Source organism: Balaenoptera borealis, assembly GCF_965194805.1.
Source record: "Balaenoptera borealis genome assembly, chromosome: 3".
Taxonomy (NCBI): domain Eukaryota; kingdom Metazoa; phylum Chordata; class Mammalia; order Artiodactyla; family Balaenopteridae; genus Balaenoptera; species Balaenoptera borealis.
Window position 1 is genome coordinate 149,482,932 of NC_138866.1, and position 22,527 is coordinate 149,505,458.

At 40.7% G+C, this 22,527-nt stretch overlaps 1 protein-coding gene across 8 annotated transcripts in view; it reads left to right on the forward strand.

Annotated features, from left to right (window-relative positions):
- Positions 1-22,527, forward strand: part of LOC309626986 (endophilin-A3) — a 651,420-nt gene that overhangs the window by 132,134 nt on the left and 496,759 nt on the right. Inside the window, exon 1 of one of the 8 annotated variants that reach the window (XM_082388458.1) lies at positions 416-714. The exons of 6 other annotated variants lie outside the window; for them this stretch is intronic. In XM_082388458.1, coding sequence (XP_082244584.1) covers positions 670-714 — 45 coding nt within the window. In that variant the 5' untranslated portion in view covers positions 416-669. Of the gene's footprint in view, positions 1-415; positions 715-22,527 lie in introns of those variants that run through there. One more of the 8 variants, XM_082388461.1, reaches the window with a different exon arrangement.

Here is a 22,527-nt window from a genome sequence, read left to right on the forward strand (position 1 = left end):
AGCTTGTACCCAGAGCACCGAGTGGGGTTAAGAAGAGACAGACCAGCCGCCCACAGACTAATTCCTCCTACTGCAGGTCCTCTGTCCCGTTCTATTTCTCCCCACTTAGGCGTATTTCGGAGCGTCCCTTTTAAAAACCAGAAACCTACCGAAAATGCGCCTGAGGGAGGCGATATTGCCTACGAGCAAAAGCAGGTTTCGCACCAAGTCCCAAAGCATAGAAAGGTGATCTCTCTCTCCCCATCCAGGGCAATCGTAATGCCAGATGCATCCCGTCCTACGCCCAGCAAGCAGCCCTGTGTGGCTTTGCTCGCCGGACCCCGGGACATCCCACGCCCAGCTTCCCAGGCCCATTTTCCCAGCAGCTCCAGTCGTCCCCGGGTCTCCACGCAACAATGTAGCGTGGGCGGCCCCAGCGGCCTCATTTGCATACCGCCGCGGCTTGGCCAATGGGCTGCGCAGGGGCTTTGGAACGCAGTGTTGCCATCAGCGTGTGCGCGTGTGTGCGAGTGTGACAGCGGCTGTGGCTGTGGCCGTGACCGTGGGAGGCTGGCCCGGCGGAGCCCAGCTGCGCGGGGACCGGCCCCGGCGCCCGCTTCCCCAGCGTGTCGCGGCCGCGTGGCCCGGCAGAGCCCAGAGACCATCCAGCCCCGGCCGGGCGCCGTCGAGATGTCGGTGGCGGGGCTGAAGAAACAGTTCCACAAAGCCAGCCAGGTAGGGAGGCACAGAGGCGAGAGGGAGGGGGACTAGGGAGCTGCGGGCCCTTCGAGGCTCCGGGGCCTTTGGGGCTCTGGCGCCCTTAGGGGCCTCTCTTAGGGCTCCATTTCTTCCCGCCTAGGCGGGCGCGGGGGTGGAGTGAGGGGCCGCCTGCTCTCTCCTCCGCTCCTTGGCGCCTCCTCCTTCCCAGCCCCCGGCCCCCAGCTCCACCCCGAGCCACTGTAATTCTGAGAGGTTCTGCGGAGGAGAGCACAGAGGTGGCGGGCCGCGGGGTGTCGGGCGCAGGAGAGAGAGTGGGCGTCCCGAGGCCTGGAGGCTCCACTTGGTGCCTCTACTGAACCCGCGCCGGGAGGTGGACCACAGAGAGTGCGGTGCCGGCCGGGCCTCCCTCAAGTCCTCCGCCTTTTGGTTGGGAGCCCCCGGGGCACGTCCTGCCGCTTGGGGGCGGTCGCGCGGGCGTCGGCGGATCCCGGGATGCAGTGTACTTGGCGCTCGGCTGGGCCCCGCAGCGCGCCCCGCAGCGCTCCCACCGCGCGCCTCGAAATGGGCCCCGCCCGACTGCGTCCGGCTGCCGGGCTGGGACGCTACACAGCCGTCCTTCCTCTCCCCACCGTCTTCCTGGCGCAAAGAGCCGCCAGTCTGGTGGGGAGACACTGAGACAGACACGTAAACAAATAGTGTTAGACACACCTCCACGCACAGGGGATGCCAGATAATACAGTAGGGGCATCAGGGAGAGCTTCCCGGAGGAAGAGTCGCGTCATTTGTGAATTAAGTATGAGGAGGAATTGTGGTAGGGGGTGTGGGTGGAAAGGATAGGCGTTCTAAGCGGAGGAAACAGGAAAACCCGAAGGGTGGCATGGAATTGGTGTGTGTGTGTGTATGTGTCTGTTGGCAAGCAAATTTGTATTCTAAGATTTTAGTCTCTTCCAGCCATGGCAGAGCTCACATTGTAAAATCTATCCCACACCTGCACTGCTGGATCTGTTCTACAGATTTCATTCAGAATTCACATTTCTGATGAGGTCTCATCCTGCTTCTTCCACAAATTGGTCCCTGAAATGCAGCTGGAATTGGAGGATTCTCTTCTGTCAGTCTCAGTGCTGTTTCCTCACTTGCATCCCTTCCATGAAGAAACTGGGTGGTGCCCAGTTTCCAGCTGGGGCCACTGGGCAGACAGTGATACTATTGGGGTGATAAGGAGTCCTGGATGAGGGGCCTATTAGGTGACCAGGGCGATGGTGGATTCACTGCGGGGTTTGGGCACTTTGAGAGGTTTGTGAGACATTCAGATGTCATTGGCCTGGGAGCCAGTGGGTGAGGCCAAGATTGGAACTACAGAGTTTGGGGGGATTTCCAGCCTAAATGGAGATTTAAAAATGTAAGTGCAAATGAAAGTGAGAAAATGCACAGTGAGCTGCACATAGACTGAAGGGAGCACCCACATTTAGTGACAGTGTTTAGGCCAGGACTTGATAAACAGTAACCACTCAATAAATATTTATTAAATAAGTGAAACTTTTGGGGTGGAGGAGCACAGGAAGGAGAGAACTAGTACAACCCAGGAGAGAGGAGTGTCATGGAAACCTAGAGAGGTGGGCGCATTTAAAGGTGGGAACAGTCAGCAAGTGCTGCTGTGAGCTCAGTACTGAGGGGTGGGCAGCCTGGAGGCGAGTGCAGCTGTGGTCAGGGCAGTGTCAGCGTACTTGCTGGCTAGGCTTGCTACGCTAGCTTCCTTAGCGCTGGCAAGGAACTAACCTCTTTTGAAAAAATATTCTTTTATTGGGTATGGACTTCATGGGAGCAAATCTCAGAGACGAGCAAGACACAGCCCTTGGATGATTGAAATTGGTTTCTGACCACTAACCAGAGTGAATGGTTGAAATCCCAGGAAGTTATTGGCATTGGTGAAATAATATGCTAGTGATGAGGTCGTTTAGTTTAACTACCCATAATCAGCCCATTAAAAAAGAAATGAGCGGAGGGTCTAATTTAGCCTTTTTTTGCGTGAGCTGAAATCTTTTGTGACTTGATCTGAAAAGAAAGACGTCACAGATTCTCTCTGGGCTTCATTTTGTGGTCAAAGTGCCCAATAGATACATTTTAATCTGTTCTAGGGGTCTTTCTAAGAAATCTTGCAATATGACAGATTTGGTGGAGAAATTAGACCAGGCTTAATATAATAAGAGGGAGCACAATAAAAAAAAATGCCAGATGTTCTTCTCAGACAACATTTTAACAGCAGTTTTTAATTCATGAAGAACTTTCCTAGGCAGGGGAAAGGGAGTCCAGATGATGTCAATGGCTTAATACTTCCCAGGGATCCAGGACTGGCTCTGCCGCTGACTAGCTCTGTGACCTGGGGAACGTGACTTAACCCATCTGGATGTCAGTTTTCTCTCTGTATAATGAATTAGAGGATTTAGAAGCCATGTCTGTTCTAAAATTGATTGTGGTGATGATTGCACAACTTTGTGAATATACTAAAAACCATTGAATTGTATACTTTAAGTTGTGAATTGTATGGTATAAATTATATCTCAAGAAAATACATATCTGTCTATATATGTATCTATATAATATATCCCAGTTCTGAAATTGTTAAGTAATTCACTTAAAGTATTTCAGAGAAAGACAAAGATTATAAAGTGGACCTTTTACAAATAAGCGTACCAGTACCATGACAAATTGAGATGATTTTTCTCAATGATAGGCAAGGTAAAATAACTTATAACTTCCTGGTTACCTGTCCTTCTTTCTTGATACCTTACCTATCTCTGCAGGAAAAAAAAATCCCCTTACTTTACAGAGAACGAAGAATTGTAAACCCCAGGGATTCTGCATCATTTTGGCAACATGTGGAGACTAACAGGAAAGAGGAGGAAATCAAGTAAAATGAGAAGAGTACAAGTTGAGTTAATAACGAGATTTAATTAATCCTTTCCTTCAGCATTTGGAATTATAACCCAAGTGTCCCAAGATCGTAGTTAAATACCTTTTTTCTCTTGAAAAGGGTTCTTTTTTTTTTAATGGTGTATTTTTTTAAAATAAATTTTTATTTATTTATTTGTTTATTTATTTTTGGCTGCATTGGGTCTTTGTTGCTGCACGTGGGCTTTCTCTAGCGGCAAGCGGGGGCTACTCTTCATTGCAGTGCGCGGGCTTCTCATTGCGGTGGCTTCTCTTCCTGTGGAGCATGGGCTGTAGGTGCTCGAGCTTCAGTAGTTGTGGTACACGGGCTCAGTAGTTGTGGCGCACGGGCTCTACAGCGCAGGCTCAGTAGTTGTGGTGCACGGGCTTCATTGCTCCGCGGCATGTGGGGTCTTCCCGGACCAGGGCTCGAACCCGTGTCCCCTGCATTGGCAGGTGGATTCTTAACCACTATGCCACGAGGGAAGTCCCTGAAAAGGGTTCTTAATCAAGTGGTTTACTTTTCTACTGGTAGGGATGCAGCTTGAGTTATTAGGGATAAATACAAATAGCTTAGAGACGGCATTGTGGTTTCTTGTTAAGCATTGTGCCTGACCAATAAAAATATAACTTACAATAATGATATGTCACCACTCATTGATTTGTATTAATTATGTTTATTTCATCACAATTTTCTTGACAGCATTTATTGTTGGTGCAGGATGCTTAGGCCACATCTGTGCTTGTGCTGACCTGGACGCTATGCTAATAGCCAGATTTATTCCCTTTATGGACTTCTAGGAGCCTTATTCCCCATCCCATGAAAGCCTAGTTTTATTCTTTCTTCTTATTCTTCTCTCCCCAAACTAGCCAACTGGCGATGACACAAGATGGTGATGACACCTGTGGGCTTCATGTTAAATTTACTTCTTTTTGCCCTTATGTAGCAGTGCTCTTTCATGTGACCCAGGAACACAGTAGGGAATGGGGAGGCCCTAACAAAGTGTTTTTTGTAACCTTCCCCCCTTCTCTTTTGATGCATTAATCAGGAAAATGATGAGTGGTCATAAGGGGCCAAGACATTCTCCCTATAATGACTAGATGCACAGGCTGACCCTTTAGGGGTAAACGCTTCAGAGAAGGATATTCTTTGCAAATTATGAGAATCTCTAGGGAGGCAGTGAATGTCTCTTGTTTCACTTTCTCGTTAGAGAGAAAGAAAAATGCACTTTGCAAAATCCATAATGATTAATTTTTTTTACTTAGATGCATCAGAAAATGTATTAAGCTAAAACATGCTTGCTCCTTTCCACATAGACTGCTTGATAAATTAATCCATAAATCTGTGTTATCCATATATTTTTAACTCAGGGTGCTAGAGTAGATGCTCAAACTAAATTAGTTTTAATTTTTTTAATATCTGAAGAACACAGTGTAATCCAAGCATTTCTTACCACTGATGCCTCTTCTCTAAAGTAACTGTAATTGAGGCTATCACTTGGAATTTGATTAAAAATGCATTTAAAAGCAGGGATTTTTTTTGTGTGTGTGTGTGTACTATTCTTTTCAGATTCATTTTTCAACTTTACTAACAAACTGACTATAAATTATATTTCCCAGCGTTAAGTGTGTGTGGGGGTGTATCACGTGTATTTGGGGGACGCTATCATTGGCCTGCTTTACCCAGAAAATAAAACTGCCGATAAACAGAACTGATACACGACTTTATTTGGCTAATTAATAAGTGAATTTATTCTGGAGAGTCTACATCAGCCAAACGTGGACAGCTAGATTTTCTTTTTCACTAGAAACCTGGGAAAGTGTAGAGTTGGGGGGAAGGGGCTGGAGGAAGCGCTGGGGATGATTGGGAAGGCATTGTTGCAATTCTAACTATTCGAGTTCTTCTGTGAGATGCCTTCCGGATGAGCTCTTCCCTTGCAATTCCCAGGGTCATCCCCACATGTTTTTACCACAGCACCAGCAGTAGTGACCTTCCTGAGCCCAGTGTTGTTCCTTCTGACTTTGTAATTCATTGGATGATGGTGTCTTTCCCACCGGCATTGGCTAAATCTTTCTCAAACACTGATGTCACCAAGTGCTTTGCATGATTGAATCATCCATCAGTGGTAGAAGCTGCTGCTATTTCAGGCTGGATGACTTGGGTACTCCCTACTCATGAACCTGATATCTGAGTGATATCTCCTCATCCACGTCTGTGTTCTTTCTTCCTTATGGGCCACAGTTCAGAAGTCTGGAGGGACCTGTCAGCTAATGCGTGGGTGCTCCTCTGTTTCTCCCAGTGTAACAAGGACAGGGTACACCTGGCTGGTCTCTGCACTCTGCTTTGAACCCCGTCTCCTCTCATTTTCTCAGGGATTTTGCTCCTGTTGCATCTCTCTTCTGCACTATATTTTCTTCTTTCCTGGATCATTTCCATCGGCATATGGAATGCTCTCTAGTACTGTTGCAGGAAGGGCGACCCCTTCCAGGGCCCGAGAGTGGGCTCTTGTCTAACCCTCAGAAATGAATTGTCCGAGGAGACACACGTGCTGACAAAGCTGGAGACTTTATTGGGAAGGGGCGCCCGGGTGGAGAGCAGAGGGTAAGAGAACCCAGGAGGACTGCTTTGCCACGTGGCTCGCAATCTCGGGTTTTATTGTGATGGGGTTAGTTTCCGGGTTGTCTCTGGCCAATCATTCTGACTCAGGGTCCTTCCTGGTGGTGAGCGCATCGCTCAGCCAAGATAGATTCCAGCGAGGAGGATTCTGGGAGGTTGGTAGGACATATGGACTGCTGTCTCCTCTCTCCTTTTGACCTTTCCTGAATTCTTCCAGTTGGTGGTGGCTTGTTAGTTCCATGTTCCTTACCAGGACCTCCTGTTGTAAGATAACTCATGCAAGTGGTTACCTGGCCAGGGCGGGCGGTTTCAGTCAGTGGTTCCCCTAACAGTATCGCCTATCTGATAAAACAGTATCGCCTATCTGATAAAAAAGAAAGGAAAAATATCCTTGCTTGGTCCGAGATCCCACTTTACCTCCATCCTATTTCTTCTCTCCCCTTCCCAGCAAAATGTACTGAGAAAGTTTTTTGTTGCCCCGTTTCTACTTTCTCATTTCCCATTCTCTTCTCAACCCAGTCCAGTTGACTTTCCTCTCCATCTGTCTGAGACCACCTTACCTAGGTGGTGAGTGACCTACCTCCAAGTTGCCAAATTGGATGGTCACTTCCCCGTCTGATTCTCAGCAGCCTTTGACCCAGCGGACCATTCTCTGCTTACAACTCCTTCTACACTTGTGTGGTTTTCCTCTGGCTTCAGTGGCTGTTCCCTCAGATCTCCTTTAATGGCTCCTTCTCGTCCCCTTGAAAACTAAGTCCTGGAGTGCCTCAGGGCTCTGAATTGGAGTAACTCCCCCTTTTCAAGGTGTTTTGTCCAGCCTCATGGATTTATACATGATCTATACGTTGATTGCTCTCTAAATTATATTTCTAGCCCAGACACTCCTCCTGAACACAGACCCATAACAAACTCATAAGTCTAACTGCCTACATCACCTCACCTCTTGGATATTTAAAAGGTTGTCAAATTTAAGATGTCCAAACCTGAACTCTTAATTTTCACCACCCCAACATGTTTTTCTGCTGGTGGTTTCTATTTCAGTCAATTGCTCAACTGCTCAAGTAAAATAAGACAAAAACAAGATTCATCTTTGATTTTTTTCTTTCTCTTATCCCTAATTCATCAGAAAGTACTTCCTCTTGGTTCTACTTTAAAAATGCATCCCTCATTCACTTTACCTCTTTCTGGCTCTGCTACTACTATCCTTGTTCTGACTATCACCTCTTGCCCACATGGTTGCCAGAGCCTCCGCACCAATTTCCAGACCTTTCTTCCTACCAGGTACAATCCATTTACCCACAGTGACCTGAATGCTCTTCTAAAAATTTATCTCAGACTATGTCATTCTGTTAATGTAATGTAGACAGCTTACAAGTCTTCAGTGCTTCAGTGGCTTCCAGTTGCTTTTAGAATAAAACCCCAACTTCCTCCTCTGGCCTGTGAAGCCTCACATAACTTGGCCTCTCCCTTCCCTCTCCTGCGGCTGTTCAGCCACACTGGCCTCTCTTTGTTCCTTTGATGTGCTAAGGTCTTCTTTTCTTTGGGCCTTTGCCAGAGCTGTTTCCTCAGCCTTGCATGCCTTTCCTCTAGATCTTTGCAAAGTGTTTCCTTATTGTCATTTAGATCATAGCACAGATTACAGGCCACTTTGCCAGAGAAGTCTTCCCTGACCACTCAATTCAAATAGGCATATGCCCTCTCTATCACACTGCTTAACTTTTAAAAAACTGTATGATAAATATTTTGGTATTTTGGTGACTGAGTTCAGTACAATTGGTTTCCTTTATAATCCCATGCATTTTTAAATTAAACTTTTTTATTTTGAGATAGTTGCAGATTCACATGCAATTGTGAGGAAGAATGCAGATACCTTATGCCCTTTGCCCAGATTTTTCCATCTTGCAAAACTATAGTACATTATCACAACCAGGATATTTACAGTTACATTATCTAATGCATGGATATGGTATATCTCTCCATGTATTTTGCTCTTTGATTTATTTCATCAGGATTTTGTAGTTTTTAGCATACATGTCCTGTACATGCTTTGTTAAATTTACACCTGTGACCTTGCTGAGCTCATTTATTTACACAATACAGAACAGATTCATCACCAGAAGGATCATGAATGTTGCCCTTTTATGGCCTTGCCCACTCCTCTTCTGCCCCCACCCCCTCTTTAATGCCTGACAACCACTAATTTGTTTTCCTTTCTATAATTTTGTCATTTCTTAAGTGTTATATAAATGGAACCATATAGTCTGTAACCTTTTGGCTTGGATTTTTTATCTCAGCGTAATACTGTAGAGGTTCATCCAGGTTGTTGTAGGTATCAATAGCTTGCTCCTTTTTTTAAAAAAATAAATTTATTTATTTATTTATTATTTTTTATTTTTGGCTGTGTTGGGTCGTCATTGCTGCGTGTGGGCTTTCTCTAGTTGTGGTGAGCGGGAGCTACTCTTTGTTGCGGTGCACAGGCTTCTCATTGCGGTGGCTTCTCTTGTTGCGGAGCACGGGCTCTAGGCGCGAGGGCTTCAGTAGTTGTGGCGTGCGGGCTCAGTAGTTGTGGCTCGCGGGCTCTAGAGCTCAGGCTCAGTAGTTGTGGCACACGGGCTTAGTTGCTCCGCAACTTGTGGGATCTTCCCAGACCAGGGCTCGAACCTGTGTCCCCTGCATTGGCAGGTGGATTCTTAACCACTGTGCCACCAGGGAAGTCCAGTAGTTTTCTCCTTTTTATTACAGATATCAGTTTGTTTAACCATTTACCTGTTCAAGGACATCAGGATTGTTTCCAGTTTGGCTATTAGGAATAAAGCTGCTATAAATATTTATGTACAGGTTTTTATGTGAACATAACTTTGCATTTCTCTGGGTTGAATGCTTAGGAGTGCAGTTGTTGGATCACATGGTAGTTACGTGTTTAGTATTTTAGGAAACTTTCACTCTTTTCTAGAGTGACTATCATTTTCTATTCCTACCAGTAATGTATGAGGGTTCCAAATTTTTCACATCCTCTCTAGGATTTATTGTCACTATTTTTTATTCTAGCCATTCTATTAGATGTATGGAGTTACGTCGTGTTTTACTTTGCATTTCACTAATTGCTAATGGTTTAACAACTTTTCATGTACTTATTTGCTTTCTGTATCTCCTCTTAGGTGAAATGTCTGTTCATATCTTTAGCCCATTTTTAAATTGGAATTTTTTTTTAACTGTTGACTTGTGAGAATTCTTTATAATATCCTAGAGTCTACTCCTTTGTTGGATGTATGGTTTGCAAATATTTTCTCCCAGTCTGTAGATTGTCTTTTCACCTTCTTTCACAGAGCAAAACTTTAAAATTTTGATGAAATGCAGTTTAAGAATTTCTCCTTTTATGGATCATGTTTATGGTATCTAAGAACTCTGCCTAGTCCAAGATCTTGAAGATTTTCTCCTATGTTTTTTTCTAAAAGTTCTATAGTTTTGTGTTTTACATTTAAGCCTGTTGTCCATTTTGAGTTAATTTTTTATAGGGTATGACTTAGGTTGAAGGTCATTTTTTTTTTTTTTTTTTTTTGGTTTATGAGTGTTCTTTTACCCCAGCACCATTTGTTGAAAAGGTTATCCCTCCTCCATTGAATTGCTTTTGAACCTTTGACAAAATCAGTTGGGCATACTTGTGTGGATCTATTCATGCCTTCTCTATCCTATTCCACTGATCTATCCCTTGGCTAATAGCACCCAGTCTTGACTGTCACTACATGATGTCTTGAAATCAGACTGATTCTTTCCACATTATTCTTCTTTCTCAAAATTGTTTTAGCTATTCTAGTTCCTCTGTCTTTCCATATAAATTTTAGAATAATCGTATCTGTACCTACAAAAAATATTTCTGGAATTTTTATAGGAATTGCACTAAAACTGTGTATCAGTTTAGAGAGCATTGACATGACTTCTATGTTGAGTCTTTAGCGTAGAAGTCCTATACATGCTTCATTAAATTTACACTTGTGACCTTGCTGAATTCATTTATTAGTTCTGGGAGGGATTTTCTGTGTGGGGGGATTGTTTGTTTTGGTTTGGTTTTTGGTATATTCCTTGGAAATTTTTTGGTAAACAATCATGTCATCTGTAAATAGGGACAGTTTTAGTTCCTTCTTTCCATTTTATATGCCGTTTATTTACTTTTTTTTTGGCCTTATTTCACTGGCTAGAACTTCCGGCATTATTTTGAATGAGCATTGACAGTGGAATCCTTGCCTTGTTCCCCACCCTTACGGAAAGGCTTTCAGTCTTTCACTATTAAGAGTAATGTTAGCTGTAAATCTTTCGTGGATGCTTTTTAACACGTTGAGGAAGTTCTTCTCTAATTCTATTATTTCTGAGTGTTTTTTAAATCATGAATAGGTGTTGAATTTTGTCAAAGGCTTTTTCTACGTCAGTTTATATGATTATGTGATTTTTTTTCTTCTTTAGCCTGTTAATATGGTGGATTACATTAATTGATTTTTGAAAATTGAACCAGTTGGGTGTCCTTAGAATAAAACCCACTTGATCATGGTGTATATTTCTTCTTATATATTGATGAATTAATTCTATTTGCTAATGTTTTGCCATGGATTTTTGTTTCTATATTTTTGGGATATTGGTCTTTATTTTTTGTACTGTGTTTGTCTAGTTTTAGTATCAGGTAATACTACTTTAATAAAATGAATTGGAAAGTGCTTACTCTTCTGTTTTCTGGAAGAGATTATGTAAAATTGATGTTAATTCTCTTTTAGACATTTAGTAGAATTTTCCAGTGAAAACATCTGGGCTTGGAGATTTCTCATTTGGGAGTTTTGTTAGTTTGTGTTTTTTAAGGAATTGGTCCATTTCATTTAGGTTATCAGACTTATGTGTGGAGAGTTATTCATAGTATTCCCCTATTAATCATTATCATCAGTTCCCTTATTACATGTGTATAGGGTCTCTTTGACTTTTTTTTTTAAATTTATTTTATTTATTTATTTATGGCTGTGTTGGGTCCTCGTTTCTGTGTGAGGGCTTTCTCTAGTTGTGGCAAGCGGGGGCCACTCTTCATCGCAGTGTGCGGGCCTCTCACTATCGCAGCCTCTCTTGTTGCGGAGCACAGGCTCCAGACACGCAGGCTCAGTAATTGTGGCTCATGGGCCCAGTTGCTCCGCGGCATGTGGGATCTTCCCAGACCAGGGCTCGAACCCGTGTCCCCTGCATTGGCAGGCAGACTCTCAACCACTGCCCCACCAGGGAAGCCCTACTTTTGATATTGGTAATTTCATGCCTTCTCCCTTTTTCTTTGTCAGTCTTGCTAGAGGTTTGTCAGTTATATTGATCTTTTCAAAGAACCAGGTCATTATTTCATTTTCCCCAATGTTTTGCCATTTTCAATTTCATTGATTTCTGCTCTTATTTTTTATTTCCTTCCTTTTACTTGCTTGGGTTTATTTTGTTCTTTTTATAGGTTCTTGAAGGAAGCAGACTATTGATTGGAAACCTTTTCTCTTTTCTAATGTATGCAGTGAGTGCTATATATTTTCCTCTCAACACTGCTTTAGTTGTGTTTCACTAATTTTGATATGTTGTATTTTAATTTTCATTCATTCAGTGTACATTTTGACTTCCCTTGAGACTTTTCTTCGATCCACGATTATTTACAGTGTTTGTAATTTTTCCTGTTTAACCCTGTTTTTGATTTCTAGGTTGATCCCAATGTCATTAGAGAATACATTCTATATGATTTTGACTTTTAAAAATTTTGTGAGTTTTATTTTATGGCTCAAAATGTGGTCTATTTTGTTATATGTTCTGAAGGCACATGAAAATAGTGTGTATATGCTGTTGGGTGGAGTATTCTGTAAATATTGATTAAATCCTATTGGTTGGTAGTGTTGTTGAATTCAATATCCTTATTGGTTTTCTGTCTAGTTCTTTTAATTGTTGAGAGAAGTCTCCAAATATAATTATCTATAATTATATCTATTGTCTATATGTTCTTTCATTGCTGTCAGTTTTCGTATTGCATAATTTGCAGTTCAAGTGTTTGGTAAATACACATTTAGGGTTTCTATGTCTACTTGGTAGATTTACCCTTTTAAATTCATTATCATTATTTAATGTCCCTCTCTGTCTCTGCTAATTTTATGTGCCCTGAAGTCTACTTTATCTGATATTAATATAGCTAATCCTGCTTTCTTTTGGTTAATGTTTGCATGATATGTATTTTTTCATTCTTTTACTTTTAACCTGCATATATTGCTTTACTTGAGGTGAGTTTCTTGTGGACAGCATATAGTTGGGTCATGGTAATTCACTCCACTAATATGTCTTTTAATTGTGTTTTTAGACCATTTACATTTAACATAATTATATGTTAGGGCTAAAGGCTACCTCTTTTTGTTCGTTTGTTTTTTTGTTTCTTGTCTTTTTTTCTTTGCCTTCTTGTGTGTTACTTGAATTTTTTTAGAATTCTATTTTGATTTATGTATAACATTTTTGAGTGTACAGGTTTCTCTCACTATCCAAAGTAGAGTGTTCCTATGAAACCTTTCATAAGCCGAAATGGAGTAAAGTAGAGACACAATTACCTTAGCACACACGTTGCTAAGAGATGCATAAAATAAATTGAGATAAACTACATATGCTGACAGATACAGTTCAAAGCTCAGCTTGATATTGAGATGCTGAGTATAGTTCCCAGGGATTGAGCTTAGTGGTGCCACTCTTGCTGCTCTGGGTGTGTGCTGCCTCTATAACAGCTTGCTGCAAAACAAATGCTGAACACTTTTTTTGCATTTCTCCTTTTTTTGTAAAAGTAAAAATCCTCTTCAGATTTCTTTTAATTAGTGAAAACAGGTAGTAATGTAGGTCTTCTGTAAAAGCAAAGTGGCATAAAGCAAACTTTTGAAAAGTAGGGGGATACCTGTATCTCTTTGAATAGCATTGTCGGTTGCTGCTCTAGGTATTACATTCTATATATGTAACTTACTGCAGTCTACTGGTGCCATCATTTTACCAGTTCCAGGGAAGTGTAGAAAAGTTAGTTTTCTTTAGGTTCCATTATCTTCCCCCTTTTATAATATAACAGGGTTAAATATTTCCTCTATACACATTTAGAAACATGTCATACAGTGTTATAATTTGAGCTTTAACCATCAAACATAATTTAGAAAACTCAAAGAGGAGGAATCTATTCTGTTCACCCATATTTTTGCTTACTGTGTTCTTTCTTCCTTTCCGATGTTTCAAGGTTTCTTCTTTTATCATTCCTTTTTGCTTAGAGAGCCTCCTTTAGCCCTTCTTTTAGGATAAGTCTGCTGGTGACAAATTTTCTTAGTTTTCCTTCACCTGAGAATGTCTTGATTTCACCTTCATTTCTGAATATAGGATTCTGGGTTGACAATTACTTTCTTTCAGTACTTGAATATTATGTCACTCCATAATTTCTGATGAAAAGTCTGCTGTCATTTGAATTGTTTTTCTTTTATAGGTTAGATGCTGTTTCTCTCTCAGTGCTTTCAAGATTCTTTCTTTGTCTTTAGTTTTTAGAAGTTTGACTATGATGTGTCTTGGTGTCTTGGTCTTCTTTTGCCTTATGCTGTTTGGGGTTCATTTAGCTTCTTGAATCTGTAGGTTTATGTGTTTTGCCAAACTGGGGAAGTTTTCAGTCATTGTTTTTTCTAGTGCCTTTTCATCCCTGCCCTCTTTCTTCTCACCTTTTGGGACTCTGATGATGTGAATGTTAGATATTTTGTTATAGTCCCACATGTTCCTGAGCTCTGTTTTTTTTTTTTTTTCCCAGTTTATTTTCTCTCTGTTGTTAAGATGGCGTAATTTCTGTTGTTATTCTTTCCAGTTCACTGATTCTTTTGTCTCTCTCCTGAATTCTGTGGTTGAGTTGCAGGTTGAATTTTTTCATTTTGGTTATTGTATTTTTCAGTTCTTTCATTTCTATTTAGTTCTTTTACCTTCTCTTTCTTTGCTGAGACTTTCTATTTTTTTCATTAGTTTTGAGCATGTTTATAATTGCCTCTTGGCTCCTTTAAAATCTTTATCAGATGATTTTAATAGTTCTGTAATCTTGATGTTAACATCTGTTGATTGTCTTTTCTCACTCAGTTTGAGAGCTTCATGGTTCTTGGCATGATGGTGATTTTTTTTTAAATTGAAGTATAAATGACTTACAACACCATGTACCAGGTGTACAACATAGTGATTTGATATGTCTAAGTTTTACAAAATGATCACCATGATAAGTCTAGTTACCATCTGTTACCATACAAAGTATTACAATCTTCTTGACTATGTTCCTCATGTTGTACATTTTATCCTTGAGACTCATTTATTTTGTAACTGGAAGTTTGTACCTCTTAATCTCCATCACCTATTTCATCATGCCCTCATTCCTCTCCCTTCTGACAACCACTCATTTGTTCTCTGTATGTATGAGTCTGTTTCTGTTTTGTTACGTTTGTCCATTTGTTTCATTTTTTAGATTCCACATTTAACTGAAATCAGATGGTATTTGACTTTCTCTGTGTGGCTTATTTCACTTAGCACAATACCCTTAAGGCCCATCCATGGTGTTGAAAATGGCGAGATTTCATTCTTTCTTATGGCTGAGTAATATTCTTGTGTGTGTGTGTGTGTGTGTGTGTATGTGTATGTATATATATATATATATATATATATACCACATCTTCTTTATCCATTCATCTATTGATGAACACTTCGGTTGTTTCCATATATTGGATATTGGAAATACTGCTGCAGTGAACATAGGAGTTTATATATTTTTTTGAATTAGTGTTTTATTGAAGAGGCAGTCTTTTCCCTTTGTATATTCTTGACTCCTTTGTAGTAGATTAATTGACCATATAAGTGTGGGTTTATTTCTGGGCTCTATTCTGTTCCCTTGATCTATGTGTCTGCTTATGTGCCAGTGCCATACTGTTTTGATGATTGTAGCCTTGTAGTATAGTTTGAAATCAGGGATTGTGATACCTCCAGGTTTGTTCTTATTTCTGCAGATTGTTTAGGCTATTCAGGGTCTTTTGTGTTTCTATACCTATTTTAGAATTGTTTGTTCTAGTTCTGTGAAAAATGCCATTGATACTTTGATAGGGTATTTTTACGTTGAATCTATAGATTGTCTTGAGTAATATTTTAATAATATTAATTCTTCCAATCCATAAGCACAGTATATTTTTTCCATTTGTTTGTGTCATCTTTAATTTTTTTCATCAACGTCTTATAGTTTTCTGAGTACAAGTCTTTTACCTCCTTGGTTAGATTGACTCCTAGTATTTTATTCTTTTTGATGCAATTATAAATGGGGTTGTTTTCTTAATTTCTCTTTCTGATAGCTCTTTGATGGTGTATAGAAACACAACAGATTTCTGTATATTAATTTTTTATCCTGCAACTTTACTGAATTCATTCATTGTTATAGCTTTTTGGTGGCAATTTTCTATATCCAGTATATGTCACTTGCAAACAGTGACAGTTTTACTTCTTCCTTTCCAATTTGGATTCCTTTTATTTCTTTTATTTGTCTGACTGCAATTGCTAAGACTTCCAATAATATGTTGAATAACAGTGACAAGAATAGGCATCCTCGTCTTTTTCCTGATGTTAGAGGAAATGCTTTCATCTTTTTACTGTTGAGTGTGATGTTAGCTGTGGGCTTGTCATATGTGGCCTTTATTATGTTGAGGTACATTCCCTCTATACAAATTTTGTTGGGAATTTTTATCATAAATGGATGTTGAATTCTGTCAAGAGCTTTTTCAATCCTTATTGAGATGATCATATGATTTTTATTCTTCAGTTTGATAATGTGGTATATCACATTGGTTGATTTGTGGATATTGAACCGTTTTTGCACCATTGGGATAAATCCCACTTGATCATGGTGTATGATCCTTCTAGTGTATTGTCGAATTTGGTTTGCTAATATTTTGTTGAGGATTTTTGCATCCATGTTCATCAGGTATACTGGCCTGTTATTTTCTTTCTTTTGTAGTGTCTTTTTATGGTTTAAGTATCAGGGTGATGGTGACCTTGTAGAATGAGTTTGGCAGTGTTCCTCCTCTTCCATTTTTTGGAATAGTTTGAGAAGGTTAGGTGTTAATTCTTCTTTAAATGCTTGGTGGAATTCATCTGTGAAGCATTTTGGTCCTGAACTTTTGGTTGTTGGGAGTTTTTAAAATTACTGATTAATTTGATTACTGGTGATTGGTCTGTTTGTATTTTTTATTTCTTCCTGATTCTGTCTGGGAGAGTCTGTGTTTTTCCATTTCTTCTAGACTGTTCATTTTATTAGCATATAATTGTTTGTAGTAATCTCTAATAATCCTTTGTAGTTATACAGTGTTAGTTGTAATTTCTCCTTTTTCATTTATTATTTTATTTGTGCCCTCTCTCTTTTATTCTTGATGAGTCTGGCCAAAGGTTTATTAACTTTGTTTATATTTTCAAAGAACCAGCTCATAGTTTCATTGATCTTTTCTATTTTATTAGCCTCTATTTCATTTATTTTTGCTCTAATCTTTATTATTTCTTTCCTTCTACTAGCTTTGGATTTTGCTTGTTCTTTTTCTAGTTCCTTTAGGTGCAAGGTTAGGTTGTTTATTTGAGATTTTTCCTGTTTCCTTAGGTGGGATTTTATCACTATAAACTTCCCTCTTAGAACTGCTTTTGCTGCATCCCACAGATTTTGAATCATTTTGTTTCCATTTTCATTGGTCTCCAAGTAGTTTTTTCATTTTCTCTTTGATTTCTTCAGTGACCCTTTGGTTGTTTAGTAGCCTATTGTTTAGCCTCCATGTCTTGTGTTTTTGCAGTTTTTTCCTCATAGTTGATTTAGTCTTATTGCATAGTGGTTGGAAAAAATGCTTGGTATGATTTCAGTCTTCTTAAATTCATTAAGACTTGTTTTGTGGCCTAGCATGTGATCTGTCCTGGAGAATATTTCATGTGCACTTGAAAAGAGTGTGTATTATGCTGTATTTGGATAGAATGTTCTATATATATTTAAGTTCATTTAGTCTAATGTGTCATTTAAGAGCAGTGTTTCCTTATTGACTTTCTGTCTGGATGATCTGTCCATTGATGTAAGTGGGTTGTTAAAGTCCCCTACCATTATTGTGTTACTATCAATTTCTCCCTTTTTGTTTGTTAATATTTGCTTTATGTATTTAGTTGTTTCTATGTTGGGGATACACACACACACACACACACACACACACAAGTGTTATATCTTCTTGTTGAATTGATTCCTTTATCATTCTGTAAAGTCCTTCTTTATCTCATGTTACAGTCTTTGTTTTAAAGTCTACTTTGGTCCAAGTATTTCTTCCTCAGCTTTCTTTTTTATTTCCATTTGCATGGAGTAACTTTTTCCATCACTTCACTTTCAGGCTGTGTGTGTCTCTAGATCTGAAGTGAGTGTCTTGTAGGCAATATATATATGGGTTATATTTTTATATCCATTCAGCCACTCTATATCTTTTGATTGGAGCATTTAGTCCATTTACATTTAAAGAAATCATTGATTAGGTATGTACTTACTGCCATTTTGTTAATGGTTTTCTGGGTTTTTTTGTGGTTCTTTTGCATTCCTTTCTTCTTCGTTTGCTTTTTTCCCTTATCATTTGATAACTGTTCTATTGTTATGTCTGGATTCCTTTCTCTTTTTTGTGTTTTTATTACAGATTTTTGGTTTGTGGTTACCCCAAGGTTTATATGTAACAACATATATATATATGTATATACATGATTATTTTAAGTTGGTGATCTCTTAAGTTTGAATGTGTTCTAACAACCCTGCATTTTTACTCCCCCTCGCCCCACATTTAATGTTTATGACTTCACATTTACATCTTTTTGTTCATCTTTTACCTACTTATTGTGGATATAGATGATTTTACTACTTTTGTCTTTTAACCTTCTATCTTTTTAAGTGGCTGATCTACTACCTTTATTGTATATTTGCCTTTACCATTGACATATTTCCTTTCATAATTTTCATATTTCTAGTTGTGGCCTTTTCTTTTCTGCTTAGAGAAGTCCCTTTAACATTTCTTGTAAAGCCAGTTTAGTGATGCTGAACTCTTTTATTTTTACTTGTCTGTAAAACTCTCTATATCTCCTTCAAATCTGAGTGATAGCCTTGCCAGGTAGAGTATTCTTGGTTTTAGGTTTTTTCCTTTCATCACTTTAAATATATTATGCCACTCCCTTCTGGCTTGCAAAGTTTCTGCTGAAAAGTAGCTGACAAGTGTTATGGGAGTTCCCTTTTATGTAACTTGTTGCTTTTCCTTGCTGCTTTTAAGATTCTCTCTGTCTTTAATTTTTTCCATTTTAATTATAATGTGTCTTGCTGTGGATCTCTTTGGGTTCATCTTGTTTGGGACTCTTTGTGATTCCTGGACCTGGATGTCTGTTTCCTTTCCCAGGTTAGGGATGTTTTTCAGCTATTATCTCTTCAAGTAAGTTGTCTGTCCCTTTCTCTCTCTCTTCTCCTTTGGGACCCTTATAATGTGAATGTTAGTATGCTTGATATTGTCTCAGAGGTCTCTTAAACTATCCTCAGGAAAAAAAAAATTTTTTTTTTCTTTTCAGCTTGGGTGATTTCCACTATTCTGTCTGCCAGTTTGGTGATCCACTCCTTTGTATCATTTCATCTGTTGATTATTTCTAGTATATTTTTTATTTCAGTTGTTGTATTCTTCAGCTTTGTTTAGTTCTTCTCTATATTTTCCAACTCTTTGTTAAACTTCTCACTGTGTTCATCCATTCTCCTCCCAATTTCACTGGGCATCTTTATGATCATTACCTTGAACTCTTTATTGAGTAGATTGCTTATCTTCACTTCACTTAGTTCTTCTTCTGGAGTTTTATCTTGTTTCTTCATTTGGAACATATTCCTCTGTCACCTTATTTTGCTTAACTATTTTTATTTCTACGTATTAGGTAGGTTGGTTATTTTTCCTGATCCAGAGAAATGGCCTTATGTAGGAGATGTCCTATGGGGCTCAGTAGCACACTCCCTTCTGGTCACCAAAGCTATATGCTCTAGCAGTGCCTTCTATGTGGACTGAGTGGGCCCTTCTGTTGAGACAGGGCTGACTACTGTGGGTGCACTTGTAGGTGGGACTGTCCCCTGGCCTGGTTGGCTTCCAGGCCCTGCCTCATGCGGATGCTGCTGGCCTGCCGGTATGTGGGACCAGGTCCTGGCATGGCTGGCTGAGGGTCCTGGGGGTCCCGGGGCTGGTATCAACTGGCTGGTGGGTGGGTAAGCCCCAGTGCTCTTAGGCTAGAAGGAGGGCTCCAACATGGTGCTTGCTAGCATCTGTGCCCCCAAAGGGAATCCTAGTTGCCTCCTGCTTCTCTGGGAGACTCTCCAAGGTCAGAAAGTGGGTCTGACCCAGGCTCCTTTCAAATTATTACCTCTGCGTTGGGTCTCAGGACATGTGAAATTTTGCATGAGCCATTTAAGAGTGGAGTCTGTTTCCTATAGCCCTCTGGCTCTCTTGTATGCAAACCAGTTGTTCTGGGGCTTGTATTCCCAGTGCAGGACCCCCAGGCTGGGGAGCCCAATGTGGGGCTCAGACCCCTCACCCCTAGGGTAAAACCTTTGCAATTATAATTATCCTCCTGTTTGTGGGTTGCCTAGCTGGGGGTGTGAGTCTTGACTATACTATGTCTCTGCCCCTCCTACCTGTCTCACTGTGGCTCCTTCTTTACATCTTTAGTTGTGGAAAACCTTTTTTGCTAGTCTTCAGGTCATTCTCATCCATAGTTGCTCTGTAAATAGTTGTAATTTTGGTGTGCCCATGTGAGGAGGTGAGCTCAGGGTCTTTCTACTCTGCCATCTTGGCCACACTCTCATGATGGTAGGATTTTTTAAATTGAAACTCTGGCATTTTAGGTATTATTTTGTGAGACTCTGGATCTTAATTAAATTGTCTGTTTTTACTGGCTTTCTTTCCCACTGCCTTGGCAAGGGAAGGTGGTGGCATTGCCTTGTTACTTCCAAGTGGGAGTAAATGTCCAGGTTTCTCACTTAGACTGTTGACATTCAGGGTTCGTGCCTCCTTATTGCTATGTGGGAGTGGGAGTTCTGGCACCTCAGTAGGCTTGTGCTGATACCTCTCTGGCTGGGATAGGTAGAAGTGCCTTGTAGCTGTTTCCCATGTGGCCTCAACTTACACCATGGGAGGGGGTGGCCTCATTACCAAAGGGTGGTGGTAGAAGTCCTGATTCTCCATGAGGCCTCCTCTGATACACCCCAGGAAGGAGGGTGAGAGGGTGCCTTACTACTGCTTGTGGGAGTGGAGGTCCAGGCTCCCCCACATGTTGTCCACTGACATTGAAGGTGTGGGCAGGGTGGAGCTTGTTGCTACCTGGTGGGGATGAAAGTACTGGCTCCCTACTTGACTTTCTCTGACACCATCCAGGGGAAGAGAGAATTGGGGGTGGGGATTGGGTCACCTCATTATAACCTGGCAAAGGTGCAAGTTCCCCCAGTCCACTCATCCTTTGCTAGTGTGGATGGGGGTAGGGGTCACAGTTCTTTCTGTGGTGTTTGGAGTAGAGCTGGAGTACAGCGGGTATTATCTAAACATTTCTGTCTTGCTAGACTGCTCCTTGCCTGATCCTTTGGCTGGAGAGAGCAGGCCTTTATTGAGGTTACTTATTTGTTTATTTTCCTGCATCTGTTGGTATTTACAGGTTGCTGCTGTTTCAGCTCCAAGTCTTGGATGTATAAGGGAAAAAGAAAACTCAGGAAGCTCACCACTGTGTCATTTCTTGGGCCCTGAGGTGCCTACTCAGTGTACCTCCTTCTTTCCACCTGTCAGGGCCTTCTCGGGTTTGTGTTATATATAATACCCAGGATTTTGGTTGTAGTTAGTGGGAGGAATAGAGAAAAGTATATCTACTCCGTCTTCCCTGAAGCAGAAGTCCTTTGAGTTACCCAAATAAAATCCCTTCTTAGCAGGTATGACTGTCTGGTCATTTCTTGTCCTGGTTGTCCCTTATGGAGTCCTAAGCCTTTTGAACACTGCATGGAACCATCCTCTAATGTTGAATGAACATTCAGCAAGTTGTCAGGATTGGAACCTGGATGGCCTGCTTCTGTTGAACTCCAACCTATTGTTTGCCTGAATGCTCTTGATTTGGGGGGAGGAATGTGCAAAATCCAGATGTTTTAAATGAAGTTTCCTAGTTTTGAAATATTGGCAATTAATTTATATTTTAAAAAACCTCTGCAGGCCAAAAGAAACATGTGTGATGAATTAACAAGGTCCATTGCCAAATGGTTGGCGACCTTTTTTAAACGTCTTAGACTAGCACATATTGCTGAAACGGTTCATAGGCAGGTTGACATCTCCTCCGGTTTGAATAGTAGAAGGATGATTCCTGGTCGCCTGTGGTGTTGCCAGTACTTGCTAAGGAGATAAATATGGTTTCCGTAGAGACAGCTCTTGGCTTTTCGTCTGGGACTGTTCCTGGAAACCTTGTTGGAAGGCAGATTGGATGGAACCGAGTTGAGCATTTGCCCATGTGCTGTTGTGTTAGGCTCTCTTCGAAGGAGCTTGGCCGGCATAATGTGGGAACTGTGGAATGATCAGGTGTGAGGGCAGAGAGCTGTCTAGTCATGATACGAATTCAACAGTGCTGAGTGGGCAGAGCAGTAGAAGGCAGGCTTTGAAGTGAGTGAGCAGCTTCACACGACTGTGGGAACATGGGCAAGAAATGAGGGGGAGCGAGCCCTTTGCTCATAGTGACCTATTTGGGACTATTTTGAGAAGAGGATGCAAGAATAAGTAGTTTCTAGAATAGTCTAAGGCAGATGGGAGCTCTTCCCTGGTGCTCTCATTGAGCCTTAGCACCTCATAAGTAAAAGTTATGTATCTTAAGACAGAATTTGATAAATTTTATGTAACTCGTAAAATCTGCTTAACAAAAGTTAACCAACGTCCTTGAATTTTATTTATCCTGGATCCCTGCTATTCAAATTGATGTCTTCGATCAAGTGCTTTTTCCAAGAAAAGACAGAATCGTTGTCTAAACCTCGTGGTCATATCTCTTCAAGGGTTGAGTTCTCAATATGATGGGATGACATCCAGGACTAGGAGTAGTGTTAACAGTCAGCATGTAATGCAGAAATTTCAGAGCGAAACAACCTATACAATTCCATAATTTGGCCATAAATAGCAAAGACTTAGACCCTTGGGAGCTCAAAGCCCATAACTCACTTTTATTTTTCCTGATTT